At 42.8% G+C, this 22,589-nt stretch overlaps 1 protein-coding gene and 1 non-coding gene across 2 annotated transcripts in view; both read right to left on the bottom strand.

The window, feature by feature from the left end:
- Positions 1-22,589, bottom strand: part of SPATS1 (spermatogenesis associated serine rich 1) — a 43,397-nt gene that overhangs the window by 2,053 nt on the left and 18,755 nt on the right. The window contains exons 3-10 of the mRNA XM_055574408.1: positions 22,058-22,203; positions 20,022-20,236; positions 19,571-19,693; positions 12,146-12,290; positions 9,033-9,157; positions 7,529-7,690; positions 3,156-3,276; positions 2,065-2,127 (exon numbers count right to left, since the gene is read on the bottom strand). Of these exons, the coding sequence (XP_055430383.1) occupies positions 2,065-2,127; positions 3,156-3,276; positions 7,529-7,690; positions 9,033-9,157; positions 12,146-12,290; positions 19,571-19,693; positions 20,022-20,236; positions 22,058-22,203 (1,100 nt within the window). The remainder of the gene's footprint in view (positions 1-2,064; positions 2,128-3,155; positions 3,277-7,528; positions 7,691-9,032; positions 9,158-12,145; positions 12,291-19,570; positions 19,694-20,021; positions 20,237-22,057; positions 22,204-22,589) is intronic.
- Positions 2,538-2,610, bottom strand: TRNAY-AUA (transfer RNA tyrosine (anticodon AUA)). Its single transcript has one exon. It is a non-coding gene; the product is annotated as a tRNA-Tyr (tRNA).

Consider the following 22,589-nt stretch of genomic DNA (forward strand, 5'->3'; position numbering starts at 1 on the left):
GTGCCCCTTTTTTTTGGGGGGGAGGCAAGAATACTGGAATGGGTTGCCATTCCCTTCTCCAGGAGATCTTCCTGACCCAGGAATTGAACCCAGGTCTCCTGCACTGTAGGCAGATGCTTTACCGTCTGAGCCACCAGGGAAGTCAGGATGGGATATCATTTAAAGCTGACAACACAATAATATTGGGTTGGCCAAAAAGTTTGTTCAGGTTTTTCATAGCATCTTGTGTAAAAATCCAAACAAACTTTTGGCCAACCCACTAGAAGCCCAGCTAAAAAAATCAGGGCAAAAAGCAATATAGGAAGATATCAGCATAAAGAACCAATAGAACAAAAAACACAAGCATTCCCAAACATCCAAAGAAATAATTGTTTAACTTTTGTTGAAATAAAATGGTGAAAGACTCAGGGTAAATATAATATACATAACACATGCAACAAACTATTCTGACAGAATTTAAATCAAATCTGTCAAATCAATAAATGCAAGTGACCCTAAATCACCTCTTAGAGAAACTACTTTTTAAATTGACTCATGGATAAAAATCCAGTTCTATTTCTGAGAGAAAGACGTAAAACACAGTAATTTGAAAGTCTAAGAATGGGCAAAAGCATATTAGTCAAATGCAAACAAAGCAAAGTAAGAGTTGTAATCTTAATATCTGGCTAGGTATAACACAGGACAAAATGCATTAAATGAGAAAAAAGAAAGATATTTTTGCAATGCTAAAAGCTACTAGTAATAAAGACAGAAACACACTAATATCTGGACATTTTAACACACAAGCTCTTAGTCCAAGTGGACCAAATGAGCAGTCAAGTGGACAAAAATGGGTAAGAAAAAATAGGGACTAAACAATAAACAATAAGATAAATCTTCTAGGTATGTATCTAAATAAAATAGAATGTACTTTCTTTTTTAAAAATATATATTTACTTATTTTATTTATTTGGCTGAATTGAGTCTTAGTTGCAGCTCATGGGCTTAGCTGCTCCACATTACGTGGGATATTAGTTCCCCAACCAGACATCAAACCCACATCTCCTACACTGCAAGGTGGATTCTTAACCAGTGGACCACCCGGAAAGTCCCTAGAATGCACTTTCAAATGCAAATGGAAAGAGTCCCAAAACTGAATATATATTAGCTCACAAGAAAACTTTGATAAGTTCCATAAAATAAAAATAATAAAAACAATATTTTCTGATCACAAGGTAATACAAGTAAGAATGAATTACACAATAAAAGCCAAAAAGCTCTCCTATCTAGAAAATCTCCCTATTAAGGATTTTTTTAGTCAAAAGAGAACTATCAGTGCGAACGACAGAATTCTTCAAAAAATAAAGATAACCTACATATCAAAATATTTTGGTTCAGAATGGAGCAGAGCTAAACTATTAGATCAGAAGAATGAGAACTTCCCTGGTGGTCCAGTGACTGGGACTCCACCTTCTGAATGCAGGGGGTCCCAGGTTCAATCCCTGGGAACTGAACCAGGGATTCCGGGAACTAGATTTCACAAGCTGGAACTAAGAGTTTGCATGTAGCAACTAAAGATCTCGCGTGCTGTAACTAAAAGATTCAGCACAGCCAAATAAATAAAAACAACTATTTTTAAAAAAGAAAAGAAAAGATCAGAGGAATAATACTTTCCTGAAATACAGAAGTACTAGCTTACTCTGCCTCTTCAAACTCTAACCATCCTCCCTGGCTGCATTTATTTAAGTATATGTCTTTCTTTCCCAACAAACTCTTGTGTTTTGGAAAGCAAGGACCCTGACTGTTTCTCCACATAAAACCCCTCATGGTGCATGCCTATAATAACACGTGGCATCTGGCAGTCTGTCAATCATATCTGCTGAAGATGTAAGCAGCCCAGCAGCTAGACTCCATAGACACTTGACCTTCAAAACCAGGAACCTTTCATTCAAACCGCCTCACCCAACTGCCGGGATTCAAAAGGTCCCTATGCCTCAGGTGTCTATGAGCTCCTCCATAGGAGAAAATAAATAATTGATATTTTCATAAAGGTAGGATAATATGAAATATGTTGAGATAACTCACTTGGGGATTTGTGGAAGAGGCTCAAGTGGAATAAATGTATCAAATTTCTTTTCATAAGGCACTCTGAAAATCAGAAAAGACAACCATCAGATTGGTATGGCTTCTACGGCAAAGATATCAATACTTCATTGTGTTCAATACAATGTCTTATTTTCTTGTTTTAATTGCCGTGTATGGGCTTCAAAACCATTAAGGGCCATGCTGCTAAGTTGCTTTAGTCGTGTCCGACTCTGTGCGACCCCATAGACAGCAGCCCACCAGGCTCCACCGTCCCTGGGATTCTCCAGGCAAGAACACTGGAGTGGGTTGCCATTTCTTTCTCCAATGCATGAAAGTGAAAAGTCAAAGTGAAGTCGCTCAGTCGTATCCGACTCTTAGCGACCCCATGGACTGCAGCCTACCAGGCTCCTCCGTCCATGAGATTTTCTAGGCAAGAGTACTGGAGTGGGGTGCCATTGCCTTCTCCAGGAGATCTTCCTGACCCAGGGATTGAACCCAGGTCTCCTGCATTATAGGCAGACGCTTTACCATCTGAGCCACCAGGGAAGATATATATACACACACACACACATCTTGTTTATCTATTCATCTGCTGAGGTTGTTTCCATGTCTTGGCTATTGTAAATAATGCTGCTATAAACATTGGGGCGCATGTATGTTTTCAAATTAGTGGTTTTGTTTTCTTCAGAATGTGATTAATTTTCTAAAATATTTTTAATGTACCACACCAACTATTTTTCTTTTAATTTAGTGACCCTCCCTTTCTCATCAATGCTTAGTTCCGAGTGTAAGTCAACCCTACTAACCAACAATGTGATTCAGAATGAAAATGGAAGCCTTCATATTTGTAGTAATAATAACAGGAACAAAATTAGCAACTACCTTTTAGTAGTCAAGATCCTGTGTATGATCTCAGTTACACACATGCATATATACATATGCTAAGGAAACAGACGTGGACTTTTTTAGACAGTTTCACCAACTATGTCTTGTTGAGAGTCACCCCTTGCAAAATATAATTTATATGTAACAGAGAGAAATATAATTCCTTTAAAGTTCACTAAATAATGCTAGTATTAACATACACTTACACTGAAAAATTCACTGGAGGGAGAGTTGATCCTGCTTTGTGGAAGCCTTTACTCTCTTCTGGATACATATATGGATTATCTCCTGGAGTTAACTTTGGGATGCCATTCCTGGGGTCAAGAACTGTGAATGGTGTTTAAAAACGAAATCATAAAAAGAGCTGAAGATGGTCCACAGATTTGCTCTAAGTATTGACATGACAATGGAAATAGGATAATTCAGTGTTTTATCATTAGGTACATATAGGTTTCTTAAATGTTCTGTTTATGATTGTTTCACCTTGAGGAGATGAAAAGTGTGAGCCTGAAATAAAAGTAAAAAATAAATTTAAAAAACAGATTAAAAAACTTTTTTAAAGTGTGAGCCTATGTTTGAGACATTTTTTTAAAGGTGTCATGATTACTTTACCCTGAGAAAGAACAATAACTGAGGTTTGGATGGGATGGTTTGGTTTAAAATGAATGGTGAATCAAAAGTTACCTGCAATGATGAGCATAAACTCTGACTTGAAATCTTTTCATTCCTAAGCATTAGTGCACTTTGAATCCCTGAATTCTTCAGGGATTAGAGGCCATTTTAATTGGGGCTCTGCCTCTCTGATTGGATCTCAACTAATAAGGGTCCTGGCTCCTCCTTCTGTCTCAAAGACTGGGACAGGGGTTTCCCTGGTGGCTCAGGGGATAAAATCTGCCTACCAATGCAGGGGACATAGGTTCGATCTATGGTCCACGAAGATTCCACGTGTTGTGGAGCAATTAAGCCCGTGTGCCACAACGATTGATTCTGTGCTCTAGAGCCTAGGGGCCACAACTACTGAGCCCATGTGCTACGACTATTTAAGCCCTAGAGCCCATACTCCACAAGAGAAGCCACCAGAATGAGAAGCCTGTGTGCTGCAACTAGAAATTAGCCCCTTCTCACTGAAACTAGGGATAAGCTCATGCAGCAATAAAGACCCAGCACAGCCAAAAATAAATAAATTAATTAAAAAAAAAAAAAAGAAGAATGAGGTGGCGCAGCAGTGGGAGGTGGCCTTCATGGTGAAGAGGAGTCAGGAAAAAGTCTACTGATGCTGAGTAAACACTGCTTACTCAGCCCAGGCCCTGACACCCGACCCAGTCTCTTCCAATGCCCCAGGAACAAGAAACCAACCACATGAGTTCCCATGGAGTCAGGCTGGCACAGGATGGCCATTTAAATGTGCACCTCCAATGCCAGACGCCTCTCCTAAGAAAATAATCCTGGCTTGCAAGAGTACCTTGGGACTAGAAGCAGGGACATGCAGCTGGGGACACAACCTCCTTCTTTGCTCACACCCAACAGACAGGACTCTTTTTAAATGTTTTATTTTAAAAGTTTTTTTTTATGTTTGTATTAATTTGGCTGGGCCAGGTCTTGGCCATGGCACTTGGGAATCTTCACTCTTTTTTGCAGCATGTGTGATCTAGTTTCCTGACCAGGGATTGAACCCCGGCTCCTGCTTTGGGAACATGAGGAAAGTCCCTCGTTTACTTTGCTTTTTGGCTGTGCTGGGTCTCGGTTGCTATACAGGCTTTTCTCTAGTTGCAGTGCTCGGGCTTCTGTTGTTTCAGCTCCTGGGCTCTGCAGCTCAATAGGTGTGGCACACAGGCTTAGTTGCTTAGTTGCTCCGCAGCATGTGGGATCTTCCCAGGCCAGGGATGGAACCCATGTCTCCTGCATTAGTAGGCGGATTCTTTACCACTAAGCGACCCAGGAAATCCTCCTCATTTACTTTTAATATATACTTGCAGTTGTCCCTATTCTGGCCAGTGAGACAAGGAAGTCTCCCAAGGACCATATGGGAAAACTTTCCTTCCTTCTAAAAGGGGAAGGCAACAGGAGATTTTCCTTTTTTACGTCTTGAATACAAATATGATGCTTAGAACTACCACAGTTATCTTATAACCATAAGGGGACAAGCATCTAGACAAAAAAATCCAACATTATGAAGAATGGTAATACATCAAAAAACCCAAAATGAGCCTGTCTTTGATGAGATCATTGGGCAACAAGACCATACAGGTCACTTAGACACCAAAGCTTCTTGTTAATTACTTAATAAATATCTTACAATTTAAGTCTCTGATAATTTGATTTTTCTCTTACTTGTGGCCAAAAGCATGCCTAAGTAATAGACAGCTAAACTTAGTCCCTTCTTTGTTTTTCTCAGTTGTTCCAGATTTAAACCAGTTAAATAAATACTTGCTCTTCCTCCCTAGGACTGCATCTCAGGAGTGAGAAGTCAAGAGTGTGCACAGTAGGCTTACATGACATCAGGATCTATGAGAAGGCTTTGGGTCCTGGGTCACCATCTGCAAACCACACAGGTACCTGCTGCTCTCTGAGAGCTGGTATCTATTTTCTGTTGTCTACTAAAATGGGCCATCTAGTCTGATCCTCTGAAGCCATCCCTGTCTGCCGTGCATCAGGTGAAACACACATTTATTCCCATATGACCCCTGGCTTGGTGGGGAACAGTACACCATATGTTGGCCTGCCAGCATTCCAGCCATACAACCAGCTCCCCTGGCTTGCTCATTTGCTCTCTCTCTCTCTCTTTCTCTTTGTCCTAAGCTCCACAGTCTTTACAAGGCACAGAAATGCTGCTATTCATCCACATCTCCTGGGTGGATGAGACCCTCAGGGGGCTTTCTCCCCAAACATTGCCCAGAGTTATCATCGCTCTCTGCGCACAGTCAGGTGAGAGGCCACTTCATCTGGAAGCTCAAGGTCTTCCCCCCGCCACCCTGTGAGGCAGAAGCCCCGGCTAGACTCACGGCCCCTCAGCCACTAGATTGTGATCTCAGGAGTCGGGTAGGACACAGGACTCCTCAAAGTCCCTGTATCAGTGACTACTTTCTCACCTCCTCTAGTTTGGCTTTAGGAGAAGGCAATGGCACCCCACTCCAGTACTCTTGCCTGGAAAATCCCATGGACGGAGGAGCCTGGTAGGCTGCACTCCATGGGGTCACTAAGAGTTGGACACGTCTGAGTGACTTCACTTTCTCTTTTCACTTTCATGCATTGGAGGAGGAAATGGCAACCCACTCCGGTGTTCTTGCCTGGAGAATCCCAGGGACGGGGGAGCCTCGTGGGCTGCCGTCTATGGGGTCACACAGAGTCGGACACGACTGAAGCGACTTAGCATAGCATAGCATAGTTTGGCTTTTGATGTATTCTCTATCCATGCAAGGGCTTCCCTGGTGGCTCAGTGGTAAAGAATCCACCTGTCAATGCAGGAGACATGGGTTCAATCCCTGGGTCAGGAAGATCCCCTGGAGGAGGAAATGGCAACCCACTCCAGTATTCTTGCCTAAAAAATCCATGGACAGAGGAGACTAGAGAGCTACAGTCCATAGGGTTGGACAAGAGTTTGACATGACTTAGCAACTAACCTACCCAAGGAAAAGCCTTGGTTTTCAAAACTACCTGTCTCTGCTGTGAGTAGAAGTTTCTATTTCTTTCTCTTTGTATACTGGCGTGCGTAGCCTTTCCCTTTTCCAGGGGATCTTCCCAACCCAGGAATCAAACCCAGGTCTCCCGCACTGCAGGTGGATTCTTTACCAGCTGAGCCACCAGGAAAGGCCAAGAATACTGGAGTGGGTAGCCTATCCCTTCTCCAGCGGATCTTCCCAGGAATTGAACTGGGGTCTCCTGCATTGCATGCAGATTCTTTACCAACTGAGCTACCAGGGAAGCCCTGTATTTCTACTACAGCAATCTTATTCTTCCCTGAAGCACTTGCTGACTCCTATACAGGTACTTCTATAGAAGCGTGTGCCATAAACGGTCCCTTGATATTCAGAAACTCTTTAGGGTTTTTCAATAAACTTATGATGGCTAAGTTGGAACAGAGAACTCACCAAGTCACAAGCTGAGGAGATACATATATACACTTCCTCATCACATCTACCTTTCATTAAATCAGCTACAAAACAACAACACACACTGAAGCTAAGGTTTACAGGATGTTTTCCTTGTAAAGAATCGAAAGTATGATTTAAACACATATGACAAGCAGCATCTAATTGAAACATGAATTCTTTTCCTCGGACTTCAATGGAGATTTCTATTAATAAGTATCTGAGAGAACTTATCTGATGACTTAAATATCACATTAGCATTTTATGAAACTCAGAGAAAAACAAAAATGTGGATCAGCATATGGTGTGAGTTCTTTGCCAAAAAGTGCAGCCTGCCAACCATCCCCTTGTCTTTCCTATTTTCCTGGCTGCACCTGGATGACACAGTGACCCCCAGGTCTGCCCCAGCCACACAAGGCTGGGCCGCCGGAATGACAACTCACGAGTATTCTGGGGCATTGCGCAATGAAGATTCAGGAGGAAAACGTTACCACATTTCTTTCTCCCAAGGCTCTTGTCCACTATCCTCTCTGATAGAGACCTCCTATTGCCGAGGAAGACCCCGTTAAAGAAACACTGCTTTCCAACATGGTAGGTGTGGATGTTGCTGCTAAACCTTGGGTAAAATGTCCACTCAGGACGGTGCCCATCTTCTGCAAGACATCAGAAATGCTTCCATCAGCACTGCTCCAGCCTCACAGTGGAGCTGGATAACAAAATGGTGTGAAGCCCCACCCCCACCCCCGGCACCATCTGGCTATACGACCTGTATCAATGTGTGTATTTCCGTAATTCTACATCAGGGGCAGTGTTAACCTCTATGGGCCTAGGCACAAAAGAAGGGAAGTAGAAAGAAAGCTATCTAAGAGGGCTCTTCTCTTTTTCCTTTTTACCCTCTCTTTCAAAAATAAAGCCAGTTTTATGGTTGGAAGTGATGTATGGGTTAGGAAGCTCAGAGACAGCTTTATAAGCATCTGTGAGCCAATCTTCACTCTAATAAATGTCTAGGAATAGAAAGCCCATCAGAGTAAGGGCTGGAACACCCATGGCATCTTAACCAGATGGCATCTGGTGTTGGCAGCCAACAGTGGCACATGCTCAGGCTACAGAAACACAGAGAGATGCAATGTGATTAGGACCAAGGAGAAGGGCTGTTCTGAGACCTTAGGCTAGTTGATGGACTTCTCAGGGTCTCTGTTTCTTCATCCGACCCTTTTCCTATAAAACTGCTCAAGTGATTTTGAACGGTGAAAGATCTGACAGCTCTGGGGTTGCTTAAGAAACTCTTGTCTCCTTGGTGGCTGTGAAGGACCAGAGGCTTTGGAGGCAGGCGTGTTTGAATTCTAATCCCATCCCTTCACTTCCTAACTATGTGTGCTTGTGTGGGAGAATGAATCTCTCCAGCCTCAGTTTCCTTCTGTGTAAAACAGGTAGGTCTGTATCAGCCACACAGGTCTATATGTATTGACACAGAAAGAATCCATGATCTACTTATACTCTGAGTGAAAACAATACTTCGAAAATAATTTTGTACTATTTTCTATCAGTGAAAATATGGTGGTATATTACAATCCATAAATATATATATTCAAACATACATATATTAAACATATATATGTTTATACATGTACATATATATTTCAAATACATACACATTTACATTTCAAAATTCTCAAAGAATAGATATCAAACTCTTCACAGCTATGGAGCAGAATAGGGGGATGATTGGAAAATATTGGGGAAGGGGTTTTCATATTCTACATGCTTCTTTATTATTTTAATATTTTATTATAGTACTTTTATGTTTATAAGGCATTTTAATTTTGAAAAACATATAACAGTAGCTACCCCGCAGAGTTGTGAGAATTAGAGATGAAGTGTGTTGAATGCCAGGCACCTAGTGGGTCTTCAGCAAATGGCACCCAACAGTATGGCAGCCTTCTGCAAAGACCCTGGGCATGGAGGCACATGGAGGAGGACCTGTAACCTACTCACTTGTCTGCAACTTGAGCAGGCTGAATTCCTGGGGATATTTATCCTTTTGGACTTCAGGCAGTGAAGTTTCAGAGGAGTGATCAGAATGTGAGGAGGAGGATTTCAGATCCAACTCTGCAGCAGGGCTGGAAAGGAAGCAGAAGGATGAAAATGTCGATGTGCTTAAATTGGAAGTTACAACCTGATCTTACATCTCTTACACTAGAATTGCCCTCACGTATGAAAACTAGGACTACTCTTCAATAAAAGTCCATGCGCATATAATTTATTTATTTATAATTTGAGGGGATGGAAATATATTCAAAAGATGCATGCTTAAAGGCAGTTTGGTGTCCAAAAGTTAAATATAGAATTATCATATAAGCCAGCAATTCTACTCCTGGCATACATCTAAACATCAGGCTGAATAAAAGAAGCCAGACACCAAAGACCATATATCGGTGATTCCATTTATATGAAATATCCAGAACAGGTAAATCCATAGAGATAAAATTAATGGTTATCCAGGGCTGGAGGGATAGGGGACATGAGGGCGACAGGTTTCTTTAAGGAGGCAATAAAAATGTCCTAAAATGGATTGTGATAATGGTTGCATTATTAAACTGGTGAATTACATGGTATATGAATTATGCTTCAACTAAAACTGCTACCAAAAAAATGCATGTTCAATAAAATAATTCAACAGAAATAAAAAATCAATCAGTACAAAGAAAAGAGAAAGAAATAATCAAAAACAAGCCTCGACTGAAATGGCTATAATAACAGAGCACTATGTTTAGTACGGAACTTCCTGGCAGTTACAAATGCCTGCAATGAGCTATTGTGGGCGTCAACAGAAAAAGCCATCACTTCTGGTCTTAGTGGTCTAGCATTTGATAGATGGCCTTGGACAATGCTTTCAGGTAGAGTTATCTGTTATCAAGTCATAGGATCTTTTTTCAAAATATTACGCCACCCTGATATTGGAATCATTTCAAACCAACTTCATGTTGATCATTTGTTTGCTCCTGACAAAAAATCCTGTTATTATAGGTGGGGCCAGTAGAATCATTTCCATTTGCAAAGGAAATGAGCCCTCAAAGAAACTAACAACACACACCCTAGAGAGGGGCTGAGCTGGATCTGCAGGTTAACTCTAGACTATGTTACCTAAAAATCATAAAGAACCCTGGGCCCATAACTCACAGTCTTGCATAGCCCAATTTCAGTTTTAAGTAAAGATACCCATACTAATGTCTTTGAACTTCCGTAGTGTGCAGATAAAGCAAAAAAGCCAACAACTCAGAGTCCACCATCCCAGTTCCAAATGTATGATAACTTTGACACTGGGTGATATATGTCTCTCCTAAATACTTTTTATATATTTGTGTTTGCTGAATTAACTGCATAGAAAACATTGCCAAGATAAAGGAAATGTTCCAAAAGAACTTTAGGACTATCCACCTACTTGTTTTACTCAACAAACATGTATCTGAGTACATTTTGTGGCAAGCATTGGTCTAGACACGGGATCCAAATAGTCCCTGCTCTCAGGAGCTTAGGGTCAAGGGGAAGAGGACATGGACAGATAAACAGGTGACTGTGAAAGAGTGGGTAAATGCAAAGTTGGAAAAAGCAGGTTTTGCAAAAAAGTAGTATGCTGCTGCTGCTAAGTCGCTTCAGTCGTGTCCGACCCTGAGCGACCCATAGACGGCAGCCCGCCAGGCTCCCCCACCCCTGGGATTCTCCAGGCAAGAACACTGGAGTGGGTTGCCATTTCCTTCTCCAATGCGTGAAAGTGAAGTCGCTCAGTCGTGTTCGCCTCTTAGTGACCCTATGATCTTAATTGTGAAAAATAATTACATATTTCCATGCATAAGAAATAGATTTTCTTTCATGCATATAAAAAAAGTTAACACCAATTCTCTAAGAGATGATGAGATTACCGTGGTGGTTGTTTTTTATATTTTCAAAATTCCTATAATGGACTTAAATAACTTTATTTTTTAATTTAATTATGTATTTATGGCTGTGCTGGGTATTCGCTGCTACACAGGCTTTTCTCTAGCTGTGGCTTCTTCACTGAGGTGACTTCTCTTGTTGCACAGCACAGGCTTACGGGCTCAGTACTTGCAGTTCCCAGGCTCTAGAGCATGTGGACTCAGAAGCTGTAGTGCAAGGGTTTAGTCGCTCCCTGGTATGTAGGATCTTCCTGGACCAGGGATTGAACCCATGTCCCTTGCATTGATAGGAGGATTCTTCACCACTGAACCACCATGGAAACCCCTAAATTACTTTCATTACAACAAAAACTGTTAGAAAAAGCTTTTTAAGACTTTTTATCATAAGAAATCAAACAGAGCAAAGTATATAAAACAGTGCAGTTTTACAAATACTTATAAAGCCAAAATCCAAGACAAGAAATAACGCATGGCCAGCCCTTTCCTCCCACTCCCCAGAAACCATCTGTGTCCCTTTCCCAGAGAGGTAACTACAATCCTGACTCTGACTGTTACGGCAACCATTTCTTTGCTGTTCTTTAAGAGTCTACCACCAGGACTTGGTCCAGGGGTTAAGAACCTGCCTTTCAACGCAGGGAACACAGGTTTGATCCCTGGTCAGGAAACTAAGATCCCACATGCCCTGGGGCAAGTAAGCCCACACGCCACAACGAACACCCATGTGCCACAACTAAGACACAATGCAGCCAAAACCAAAAATGACATAAAGAAATATTTTTTAAAAGATTTACCACCTGTGTGTGTATATTTGTATTCCCAAAAATACATAGTTTAATTTCACCTTCATAATAGTGAGCCCTTGCACAGCCTGTGTTTTATGCCAAGGAGTCTTCTAATCACTTTATATGCATTACCTCATTTCATCCTCACAACAATCTCCTGAAGTATTACCACCACCTGCCCCCACTTTTTGCAGATAAGAAAGCTGAGGCCCAGGGAGGTGAAGTAATTTGCCCAAATTCACACAGATACCGAGTGACAGAGTGAGATTTGAACCCAGTCTGGCTCCGGAATCCATGCTCTTGTAAACATGTCACACTCCCTCTCAGACTGTTGATCCCCTGGTTAGAATTGACCCCAATGTTTACGGCTCTTCCCTGGACCCTTACTTACTCTAGGTGGACAAAGCCTCTGCCAGGGCTGAGAGGCCCACCGACACTTAGACCTGTTTCAGTAGAGGAGGGACTGACCCTTCTGCCAGGTGATATTACGCTGGCAAAGCATCCCTTAGATTCCAGAAGAGCATTGCGCTTGGTACCTGCAACACATAGATATCACCACTGGGTTACATTCATGAAAATACCTCCCACTTGATCTTTTTCCCAGATGGTAAATAATTTCTTTTAAAAAAACTATAAGAAAATTCTCAGAAATAAGAGTCAGACTTCTCTGACGCTGGAGTACATTTATAGAATGACTGCTGTTCCACCTACCATTTCACGATTCACATGTGTGTGGCATCTACGGGGCACCTCTGCAAATTCCCACTGGCCGTCAGTGGGACTACCCCTTAGCCAGGTTTTATTCATTTCCTATCAATTCCTTCTCAAATTCATCTATCAAGTGAATCATATCCTTCCCACACTTGTCAAGACCCAACTCTATTACCAAACACTTTACTCTTAAGAGGACTTGCCTGTGACTCTACAAAGTTTAAAGTTTAAACTCTACAAAATCTGTCCTCTCACAATACCCCCATCCTGGGGTTTCTCAGGGTAAGAACTGTTGCATCAGAGTTACCTGAGAGGCCTGTTAAAAATACAGATTCCCAGGGTCAAGAAGATGTGATACATATATACAATGGAATATTACTCAAGCCATTAGAAAAAATGAAATAACATCATTTGCAGCAACATGGATGGGCCTGGAGATTGTCATATGAGTGAAGTCAGACATCCTTTATAAAAATGTGGAATCTAAAAAAAGAATGATACAAATGGACTTATTTACAAAACAGAAACAGACTTACAGACTTAGAGAACAAATCTATGGTTGCTATGGAGAAGGAAATGGCAACCCACTCCAGTGTTCTTGCCTGGAGAATCCCAGGGACGGGGGAGCCTGGTGGGCTGCCGTCTCTGGGGTCACACAGAGTCAGACATGACTGAAGTGACTTAGCAGCAGCAGCAGCGGGGCAAAGTGGGGGACGGGATCATTAGGGAGTTTGGGATGGACACTGCTATATTTAAAATGGATAACCAACAAGGACCTACTATATAGCACAGGAAACACTGCTCAATGATATGTGGCAGCCTGGGATGGGAGGCGAGTTTAGAATGCTGATGCTGCTAAGTTGCTTCAGTCGTGTCTGACTCTGTGCAACCCCATAGATGGCAGCCCACCAGGCTCCCCTGTCCCTGGGATTCTCCAGGCAAGAACACTGGAGTGGGGTGCCATTTCCTTCTCCAATGCATGAAAGTGAAAAGTGAAAGTGAAGTCGCTCTGTCATGTCCGACTCTTAGCGACTTCATGGACTGCAGCCTTCCAGGCTCCTCCGTCCATGGGATTTTCCAGGCAAAAGTACTGGCGTGGGGTGCCATTGCCTTCTCCAAGTTTAGAATAGATACATATATTTGTATGGCTGAGTCCCTTGCTGTCCACCTGGAACTATCACATTGTTAATTGGCTCTACTGCAATATAAAATTAAAAGTTTTTTCAAAAAAGATAAACAATACAGCTTACCAGAATCAATGGAAAAAAGGGGGTGCTAAAATAGATAACCAACAAGGACCTGCTGTAAAGTACAGGGAACTCTGCTCAATACTCTGTAATAACTGAAATGGGAGAAGAATTTCAAAAAGAGTAAAGACATGTCTGCGTATAACTGAATCACTTTGCTGTACACCTGAAACTAATACAACACTGTTCATCAACTACACTCCAATATAAAATTTAAAAAAAAATTTAAATGGGGTGGTGGAAGAAAAAACAACATAAAACATTAAAAAATAAGAAATAATTCAAAAATACCGATTCCCAAATCCCATTACAGACCCATCAAACTGGAATCTTGGTCAGTGAAGCCTGGGAATCCACATTTTGCAGAAGCCTCACTCCCTCAGGAGTTCTTAGGCTCATGTTTGGCAGTGAAATTCCTCCTCTTCAAGCCCAGCTCCGTCACTGCACTCATTCTATCACGCCCCTCTTCCTGATTCTCCACATGCGTCCAGTGATGAGAATCACCTTGGGACACTTGTTCAACATGCAGATTCCAGGGCTCCAAGCCAACTTACGGGGAGGGGGCACCAACCTGGAAATCTGTATGTTTAAGAAGCACCTCGGGTGATTCTCAGAGCCAGCCAAGTGTGGGAAGAGCTGTTTTGGCACAAGGCCCTGAGCCACGCCTTGGAGGAGGGCATGGCAGCCTACTCCAGTATTCTTGCCGGGAGAATCCCAACGAACAGAGGAGCCTGGCGGGCTGCAGTCCACGGGGTCGCAAAGAGTCGGACATGACTGTGCGACTAAGCACAGCATGGCATGCAGCCCAGGGCAGCCCTCCATACACGAGGGCCAACCGATTGCTTGAGGAGTGAGTGATTGGGATGGAGTGGAACCCAGTGGAGGGCAGAGCTCTGAAGAAAGAGCACAGGTCTCCAGCAGCCCCAGATATGGAACCAAAAATGTGGTATCAAGAACATAATACAGACCACACTCTCTGACCACACGCAATACTATTAAAAATCAATAACAAAAAGACAGCCAAAAAACACCCATAAACTTGTAAACTCAAACCACATCTCCAAACATTTCACATAATAGAAGAAAGCATAGTGTGACTCACGAGGTACTTAATGATCGATGACATAAATACAATATATCAAAACTTGTGGATTCAACAAAGCAGTAACTAGGACCTAGAGCCTTAAATGCATACACTGTATTTTACTGAACGTAAGACACCATCAGTTGTAAAAACATTATTATTTTATGGACCACAAAGAACAGAGGAGGCCAATTAAATTATGACACGTGCTTTATCATTTTGGACTGTTATATTTATTGAAGAATCCTTTTAGACTTACTTAGATATAGATTTTAATCCTGTGCGTATTTAAAGAAGGAAAATAAAAGCAAAATTAAATGGCTAAAGGCACTCGTGGGGCTTTCCAGGTGGTGCTAGTGGTAAAAAATTGCCTGTCAATACAGGATACGCAAGAGACACGAGTTTGATCCCTAGGAAGATTCCCTGGAGTAGGAAGTGGCAACCCACTCCAGTATCCTTACCTGGAAAAATCCATGAACAGAGGAAAGGAGTCGGACAAGATTGAGCGACTGAGCACGAGGCATTCTTAAACCTTACGCACATTCAAAAGTCTGATTATTGAATCACTTTTCACCTCAATCCCTGATGCCCACATTTTCCACCAAAATGGATCTCAATGCAACAAGAATGTAGGTGACGGAGCATTTCTTAAGTGCCTCTGGAATTTTCTTCCAAACCACAGACACACTTCTGCGTTATTCAGTGCTCATCCAGCAAAGTGTATATCAACTACTTCACAGGGGCTAGTGGGCCCATGGCACTGGTCAGACCCATCCAACTTCAGAGACACAAACTGTGAAAAATGTCCATCTTACAAGTGACAGGCTATAGTGTCAGAAAACAAAGATTCTAAAATTAATGACCTAAACTTTCAACTCAAGATGTAAGAGGAAAAAGGCAAATGCCTCAAAATGATAAGAAATCATAAAATAAAAGCAGAAATGAATGAAATAAAGATGATTATCAGAATTAGCAGTTCATGGAAAAAATTAAAAATGTAGATAGAGTTCAAGAAAAAAATTTTAATGTAAGTAAACCGTATAAGAAATGAAAAAGAGGCCACAATTACAAATAAAACAGAAGTAATCTTACCCATAAAGAAACTGAGTACTAGAAATATCAAATAACTTGTACCAGGTTACAGAGCAATGGCGTATAACTCACAACATGTAGTTTAGGGTCTTCCCTGGCAGTCCAGTAGTTAAGACTCTGAGCTTCCATTGCAAGGGGCGTGGGTTTGATTCTTGGTTGGGAAACCAAGATCCCCACATACTACACAGTGCAGCCAAAAAAACAAAACAACAAAAAATGTAATTTAATGTTACAATAATCATGATGGAACTGACACAAACCCTGACAGATAAATCAACAGAACAAAACAGCAAATGTAGCTAGAATAAAATTTTATGTGCTAATAGCGGCATTTTATCACAGTGAAGAAAGACTGGATCATTCAAAAAATATATTTCTGGAACAGCTCATTAACCATTTGGAATGAAAATAAAATTAAACCTCCCTTATCCCCAAATACATTTCAAATGAATTACAAATGTGAATGCAAAAATTAAAAGATGTATCTGAAAAAATAACAAGTGAATGTTTAAATAATGTTACAGTGGGGAAGTTATTTCTAAGAAAGGTATAAAATACAAGCAAAAGAAAAGATGCATAGATTTGAATACACACACACTTGAAACTTTCATAGCAAACTATAAATAGATTCATAACATACAGGATTTAAAAAAGAGCTAATAATCATGACAAAGCATGAGTTTTTAAAAATTTATAAGATGAAAATCTTATACCCAAAGGAAAATAAATGAGCAAAAGACATGATTAGGTAATTCACTAAACACACATATATAGACAATATATGTTTGGGGAAAAAAATTCATCTTACATTAGTAAAAGAGTTGAACTTAAAATAAGACATTATTATTTGCTATCCATTTACAAATATCTAAGGCTGGCACAGCTTGGAGGAATTACATTCTTGTACACTGCTGCTGAAAAAAACCTCCATCTTACTGAAGAGTAATTTGGCCATTTATGTCCTCCAAAACCTATGAGAAATGCTCTTTCATTCCAAGGCCCTACTTTCAGTAACATATCTATGAAAAGGGTATGAAATGTATATATAAAGATGCAGAAAGGACCCATATATGTAAAGAAAAAAATAAGATTAAGAGCAGAGATGTCATCTGGGTTGAGACTCATGTCAGTTCTGAGTTACTTATCATAGCATTTACTTATGATAATACTTGCCCATAGGTTTTAACAGGGACTGCCTTTTCTAAATAGTTCACATTGTATATTGTATTCGGCCACTAGGGGGGACTGGAGAATTCGCCAAAGCAAGGATTGTTTGCTAAGGATGGTATCAGAGGGGGCCCCCTCACAAGTTTTGGGGTTTCTTTTTTTTTTTTTTTTGAGAGATAAAATGTAAATATATTATGCAACCCTAAGCAGCGAACCAGTGAAATCACATCTACAAATTTAGCCTATTTCCCTGTTTACTTAAGAAGTTTTGTGATGGCAACATTCTAGAAAGCAGCCTGCAGCTGCCGTAACAGCAGACTCTGCAGACTGACCAGCAAGGGCTGAAGAGGGGTCTGCCTGCTCAACTGGCACTTTCTCCAGACCCGGCTGAGTTCCGGGAATTCCTAGAAGAAACTCAGCTTCCAACATGATCTGGAGACACTTAAGCCTGACCCCAGGCTGCCTCTCCACGTCTCCTCAGGTGGGAGAAAAGGGCTGGAAATGCAAGTCCAAACCCTAACATTCTGATATTGACGCCTCCACTGTGTAGAGTAACATCAAGTTACTTTGAGCAAGTCAGTGACCTGTTATGCCCAGCTCACAATGCCTGCCCCACCTCTCTACCTAGCACTGCAGCCTGAGGCGAGACACGCTAACTTAAGGAACCTCCTTCTTGAAAGGGTCACCATTTATCATGCTCATTGTTACGCAAATGCAAAAGATATCCAGTGAGCCATGAACTTGAAAATCCTAAATCAAAACACTTGGAGACAAAAAAAAAAGATGGTCCAACCTAAGAGAAAGTTCTGATGACTAGAAAGGAATTGAGGGGGAAAAATCTGTTTCAGAAGAAAGTCTGTTTCTTTGGTACCATCTGTGAAATTCACAATAATTATTTCCATTTCCGTTAGGCAGGAATAACACCTTACATAACCAAGGCACTTTCACACGCTTGTCATCTCAGCTGAGTTACACAATAGCACTGTCTGGCAGGGAGAAAATAACAAAGCAAGCCAAGTTAGCTTCTTGTGGATACTCTTTAACCAAACACTTGGTTTCCAATCCCTGTTTATCTGCTCAACAAACAAACGAAAGATCTAGGACAGTTGTTTTTAACCCTTTTTTGAATCACAGACTCCCCCCAAGAAATAAAGAAAGTCCTGGGTCCTCTCTGCTGGAAAAATGCATACACACCCAGAGTTGTACACTCAGCCTACGCTGGTTCATGGAGCTCCTTTCCTTACTGAAACCTGTGGACTCCATGTGAAGCTGAGCTCAGATGTGGTCTCCTGAGTGGATACACCTCTCCAGCAGAAAAGGAAGCCATGGGTCTTTGGTTAATGTGGCGTGGCAATCTCAGGGTCTGGTGTTCTTCCAGGAGCCCTAACCTAGAAACCTGAAACCCTTTTACCCACCCTTAAAACAGCAGCACCCTTCTTTAGGCCTGGTCAACCTGAAAACTGCGGAACATTCTGGAGCTTAAAGCTAGAGTCCCAGAACCTTTTTCTCCTTGCTGAACTAGCCACCTTGGGCAATTAGTGGCTCTAATTTCTATTGCTCCACTGGCCCCTGCTTGTAATAAAAAGTGAAAGTCTGAGTCACTCAGTGGTGTCTGACTCTGCGACCCCATGGATTGTAGCACGCCAAGCTCCTCTTCCATGGGATTCTCCAGGCAAGAATACTGGAGTGTGTTGTCATTCTCTTCTCCAGGAGATCTTCCCGACCTAGGGATTGAACCCCAGTCATTGAGGGCAAATTCTTTACTGTCAAACCCACCAGGGAAGCCCCAGTTGTAGGTAGGTAGTAAATCATACCTCCACCCTCTCCCTGCACTTGTAAATGGACCTGGAATGCAGAAGACCAAAGACCAAGCTCTAATGGGCAGAGATGGAAGGTTCTACAATCTCTTTTTGTGGCATGAAGGCTACCCACTTACATGTACTCACTCCGGGGTTTTCTGAGAGACTGTGGCTGTTCTCCACAGCACTGTTCTCTAAAGGCAAATGTACCCCTAAACATTCTCTTCAGCCATAAAAATCAATCACAGAGCTCCCATCCACTGTTTAATTTAAACCTTTCACTAAAGTGTTCCTAATTTCTACCTGAGCTGTCCCATCCGATGAACAGTGCCACAAATCTGATATATTAGCAAAGAGAAAAAAGAAGTAGGGGCCTGGGTTTGGAGACTGGAAGACTCATGTCAAATCCCAGCTTTATCATTTATTGACTGACGCACTGGGCAGGTCAAACCTATGTCCTCCTTCATTCTTTGCAATATACCTCTTCGTGAGATATATTAGGAGATCCAGGGAGGTCATTTATGAGAACGCCTGCCTCGATGCTGCTCTCTGCCTTACCAGACCTTGGGTTAATACAGACAGTATCAATACAAATAGTCCCTATTACAGGGTCCCAAACTAGCCTTCTTTTAAACGTTAAAAGATGCCTTCTGGTTCAGTGTACTTGGCTGGGGCAACCAAATCCCAGTCAGCCCTCCTGATTTTTTAAACTCAACTGTATCTCTTCTCTCCCGTGGTGATGTCAGAGTCTCCTTTCTCTTGAACCTTCTTCAGGTCTCTGCTGTAGAGGAGGCGGAGATGAGAGCCCGGAGGACCGCTTCCAGCGTCCATGGACTCAGCTATGCAGATATTGATTTAAATATTAAAAAGCGAGCCGGAGACAAAGAAAAGAGCTTTGTTTAACAAAAAGGCATCAATCAAAGGAAACAGAAACTTCAGGGGCCACTGAAAGTCTAGAGGGCAGGGCTGCCCTCTTGATCAAAGCTTCCCTCGCTTTCTCTGATTGGGCGTTTCCGGGTTCGGATGCCCGCCGACCTCCCTGGGCCCTCGCCCGCCCACCGAGATGCTCCTTCCCTTCCTCCTCTGGGTGGTCCACCCTTTCCCCCAGGGGAGGCCTGGCTCTACGCTCCAAGGCCTCCAAGGAGGATACGGCCGACATCAACTCACCAACCCCAACTGGCAGCCGAACTGCCGAACTGCAGGCCGAAGATCCGAGAGCCAAGGGCAAGAGGGACGCCGCGGCCACCTGCTTCACCCGGGGAGGCGCGTTCCGGGGTTGCCAGGACACCAGCCCAGCAACGCGCGCCGCCGCCTCCCACCAGGCGGTGCTTCCCGGTCCTCTAGGCTTCCCCTGACTTCTGGGCCGCCGCATGTGATAGAGTCTTTTGAAGGAGCAAAACCAGTGTGGGCAAGGATCAATGGAAAAGTGGCTTTGTGTTTCTGAATTTTTTTTCTTTTTTTTTCAAGAACTGTGGGGACTTCTCTGGTGGTCGAATGGCTGACTCACTCCCGCGCTCCCAATGCAGGGAGACTGGGTTCTATCCCTGATCAGGGAACTACCCTGTGAGAGGCAACTAAAAGCCGGTGCAGCCAAGTAAACAAATACTTTTTTAAAATTGTGGTTCTTCTCCAGGCAATTTTCATTATCAGGACTGTAGCCTCTGGTGGCAGTGAATGATGAGCCCTCCACAAAGCTTGCAGATGCGGTCTTATAACTGGCATTGATTGGACAAGATCACCTAACACTTCAGAGCGTCTTTTCTGGGCCAGGCGCCCTGGTGGATGTTATCTTCCTTAAGCAGCCAGCTGCATTTTTCAAAATAGAAAGCTGAGTTTGAGCAAGGGCTTGCTCAAGGTCACCCAGAAAACTGAGATTCATTTCCAAGTTTTCTCACTCCAAATCTACCACTCTGTCCATCATACCAACTTAAATTATCTTACTTAACTCTTATCAGCAACTAATCAATTTTGCAAGCAAACCTTCTCTCTGACTCTAGTTTAAGTCCCTCAGTTCAAATTCTGATGCATTTTTTCCCTTGGTGAAGTGGAAAAAAATTAGACTGTGTTTTTATTTTAATAAAATTTTTTACTGATTATAAAACAAAAAAGTAGTCATTCTAGAAACCTTGGGGAAAAAAAATTAAAAGTATTGTTGCCCAGCTAACATTAAGATGCTGCGATGCCAGGAAGGCAGGGATTTTCGTCTGTTTTGTTCATTGCTATACACCAAGCACTTAGCACAGTGCCTAGCACATATAGGCACTCAATAATCACTGTTTAACAAATAAATGGGTGGATGGATTATGGATTTAAATGGCCCGAGCTGAGCTACTCCCTCTTCTGTTTTCATCCTCCTGGAAAGAGACCAAGTCTCTAACCTGCACCAAGTTTCAAGACATCAGGACAGATAGCAGAGCCAAAACTCTCTCATCCTAGACGAGCCCTGCGTACTGTAACTCCTAAACTTTCCCTTACTCTGCAGCTTTAAAGCCTCCTGGGCCACTTTGCGTTCATCCCCTGGGCAAGTTTTAGATGCCCCCCACCCTGGGCTGAGGTCTGGGAGGCCATGGGAGTCACCCTAAGGAGTTCCTGGGGGCAGTGGAGCTCCAGAAGCTGCCTGGCTGCCACGATTCAGCAGTAGAGGTGAGGGTTTGGACGCTCAGTGTATCAAGAAGCCCAAGGCCTCCTGAAGCTCCCAGAAAAGTCTGTGTGTATAGGCCATCCAGCAAAAAGGGCTTATCTGAGGGCTCTCACCAGCATCCTCTCTCTTGGCTGCATCCCTCCAAACCAAGCCTGGCACAGAGGTCACTGCAGAACCCACATGGAAACAGAGGGTTGATGCAGAAAGCGGTCCAATCTTGGGCCCTGAAATCAACCTTCTCGAGGGCTTTAGGGCCCTCCTTGCAGCTCTGCAGTCTGGGACCCTGCCGTGCCATGAGCTGGGTCAGAATGAGCTGGGAGAGAAAGAAGGGGTCCCGAATGAGTGGGGTTGGGATCCCAGGGCCATCCCTAGCACATATAGGGTCTAGTGCCTAAATAAGGTTTTTTTTAATCGATGTTTTTGTGGGTCATAAGTTGTTGTATATCAACATGATCCAGCCTAACCATAAAAGGCAAATGCTTCTGGGAGGTTACATGGTGAGGTGAAAGGAAGGTGAGCTAGACCTTAGCTCCACCAACCCCTCTGCCCTGCGGAACCTCACTTTACAGTCACTGACTGGGGGCTCAGCTCTGAGAGGGGACAGCAGAGCGAGGCAGTTGGTGGGAAGAGGTAAACCGGGCAGGTGTTTAGACACTGGTTAGGGAGGGCCAGTTCTGGTTTTTGCTTGGCCTGGTCTGAATCCAGACCCTTTAGAACAAATAGTGAGGCAGTGATAAGAACTAGGTGGGTGAGTGCTAAGTCGCTTCAGTCATGTCTGACTCTTTGCAACTCTATGGACAGTGGCCCGCCACACTCCTCTGTCCATGGGATTCTCCAGGCAAGAATACTGGAGTGGGTTGCCATGCCCTCCTCCAGGGGATCTTCCTGACCTAGGGATTGAACCCTCATCTCTTACGTCTCCTGCATTGGCAGGCGAGTTCTTTATCACTAGTGCCACCTGGGCAGCCCAAGAACTAGGTGCCTAGGGAATTACAGGAAGCCAGACAGCAGAGGGGGAATCAAATAAACTCTACCCCTGCTCCTCTGGGGTCTTTAGCAGAACACAGGGAAGAAGCCTGATTCCAGAAGGATGG

The sequence above is a fragment of the Bubalus kerabau genome, chromosome 3, assembly GCF_029407905.1.
Source record: "Bubalus kerabau isolate K-KA32 ecotype Philippines breed swamp buffalo chromosome 3, PCC_UOA_SB_1v2, whole genome shotgun sequence".
NCBI lineage: Eukaryota > Metazoa > Chordata > Mammalia > Artiodactyla > Bovidae > Bubalus > Bubalus kerabau.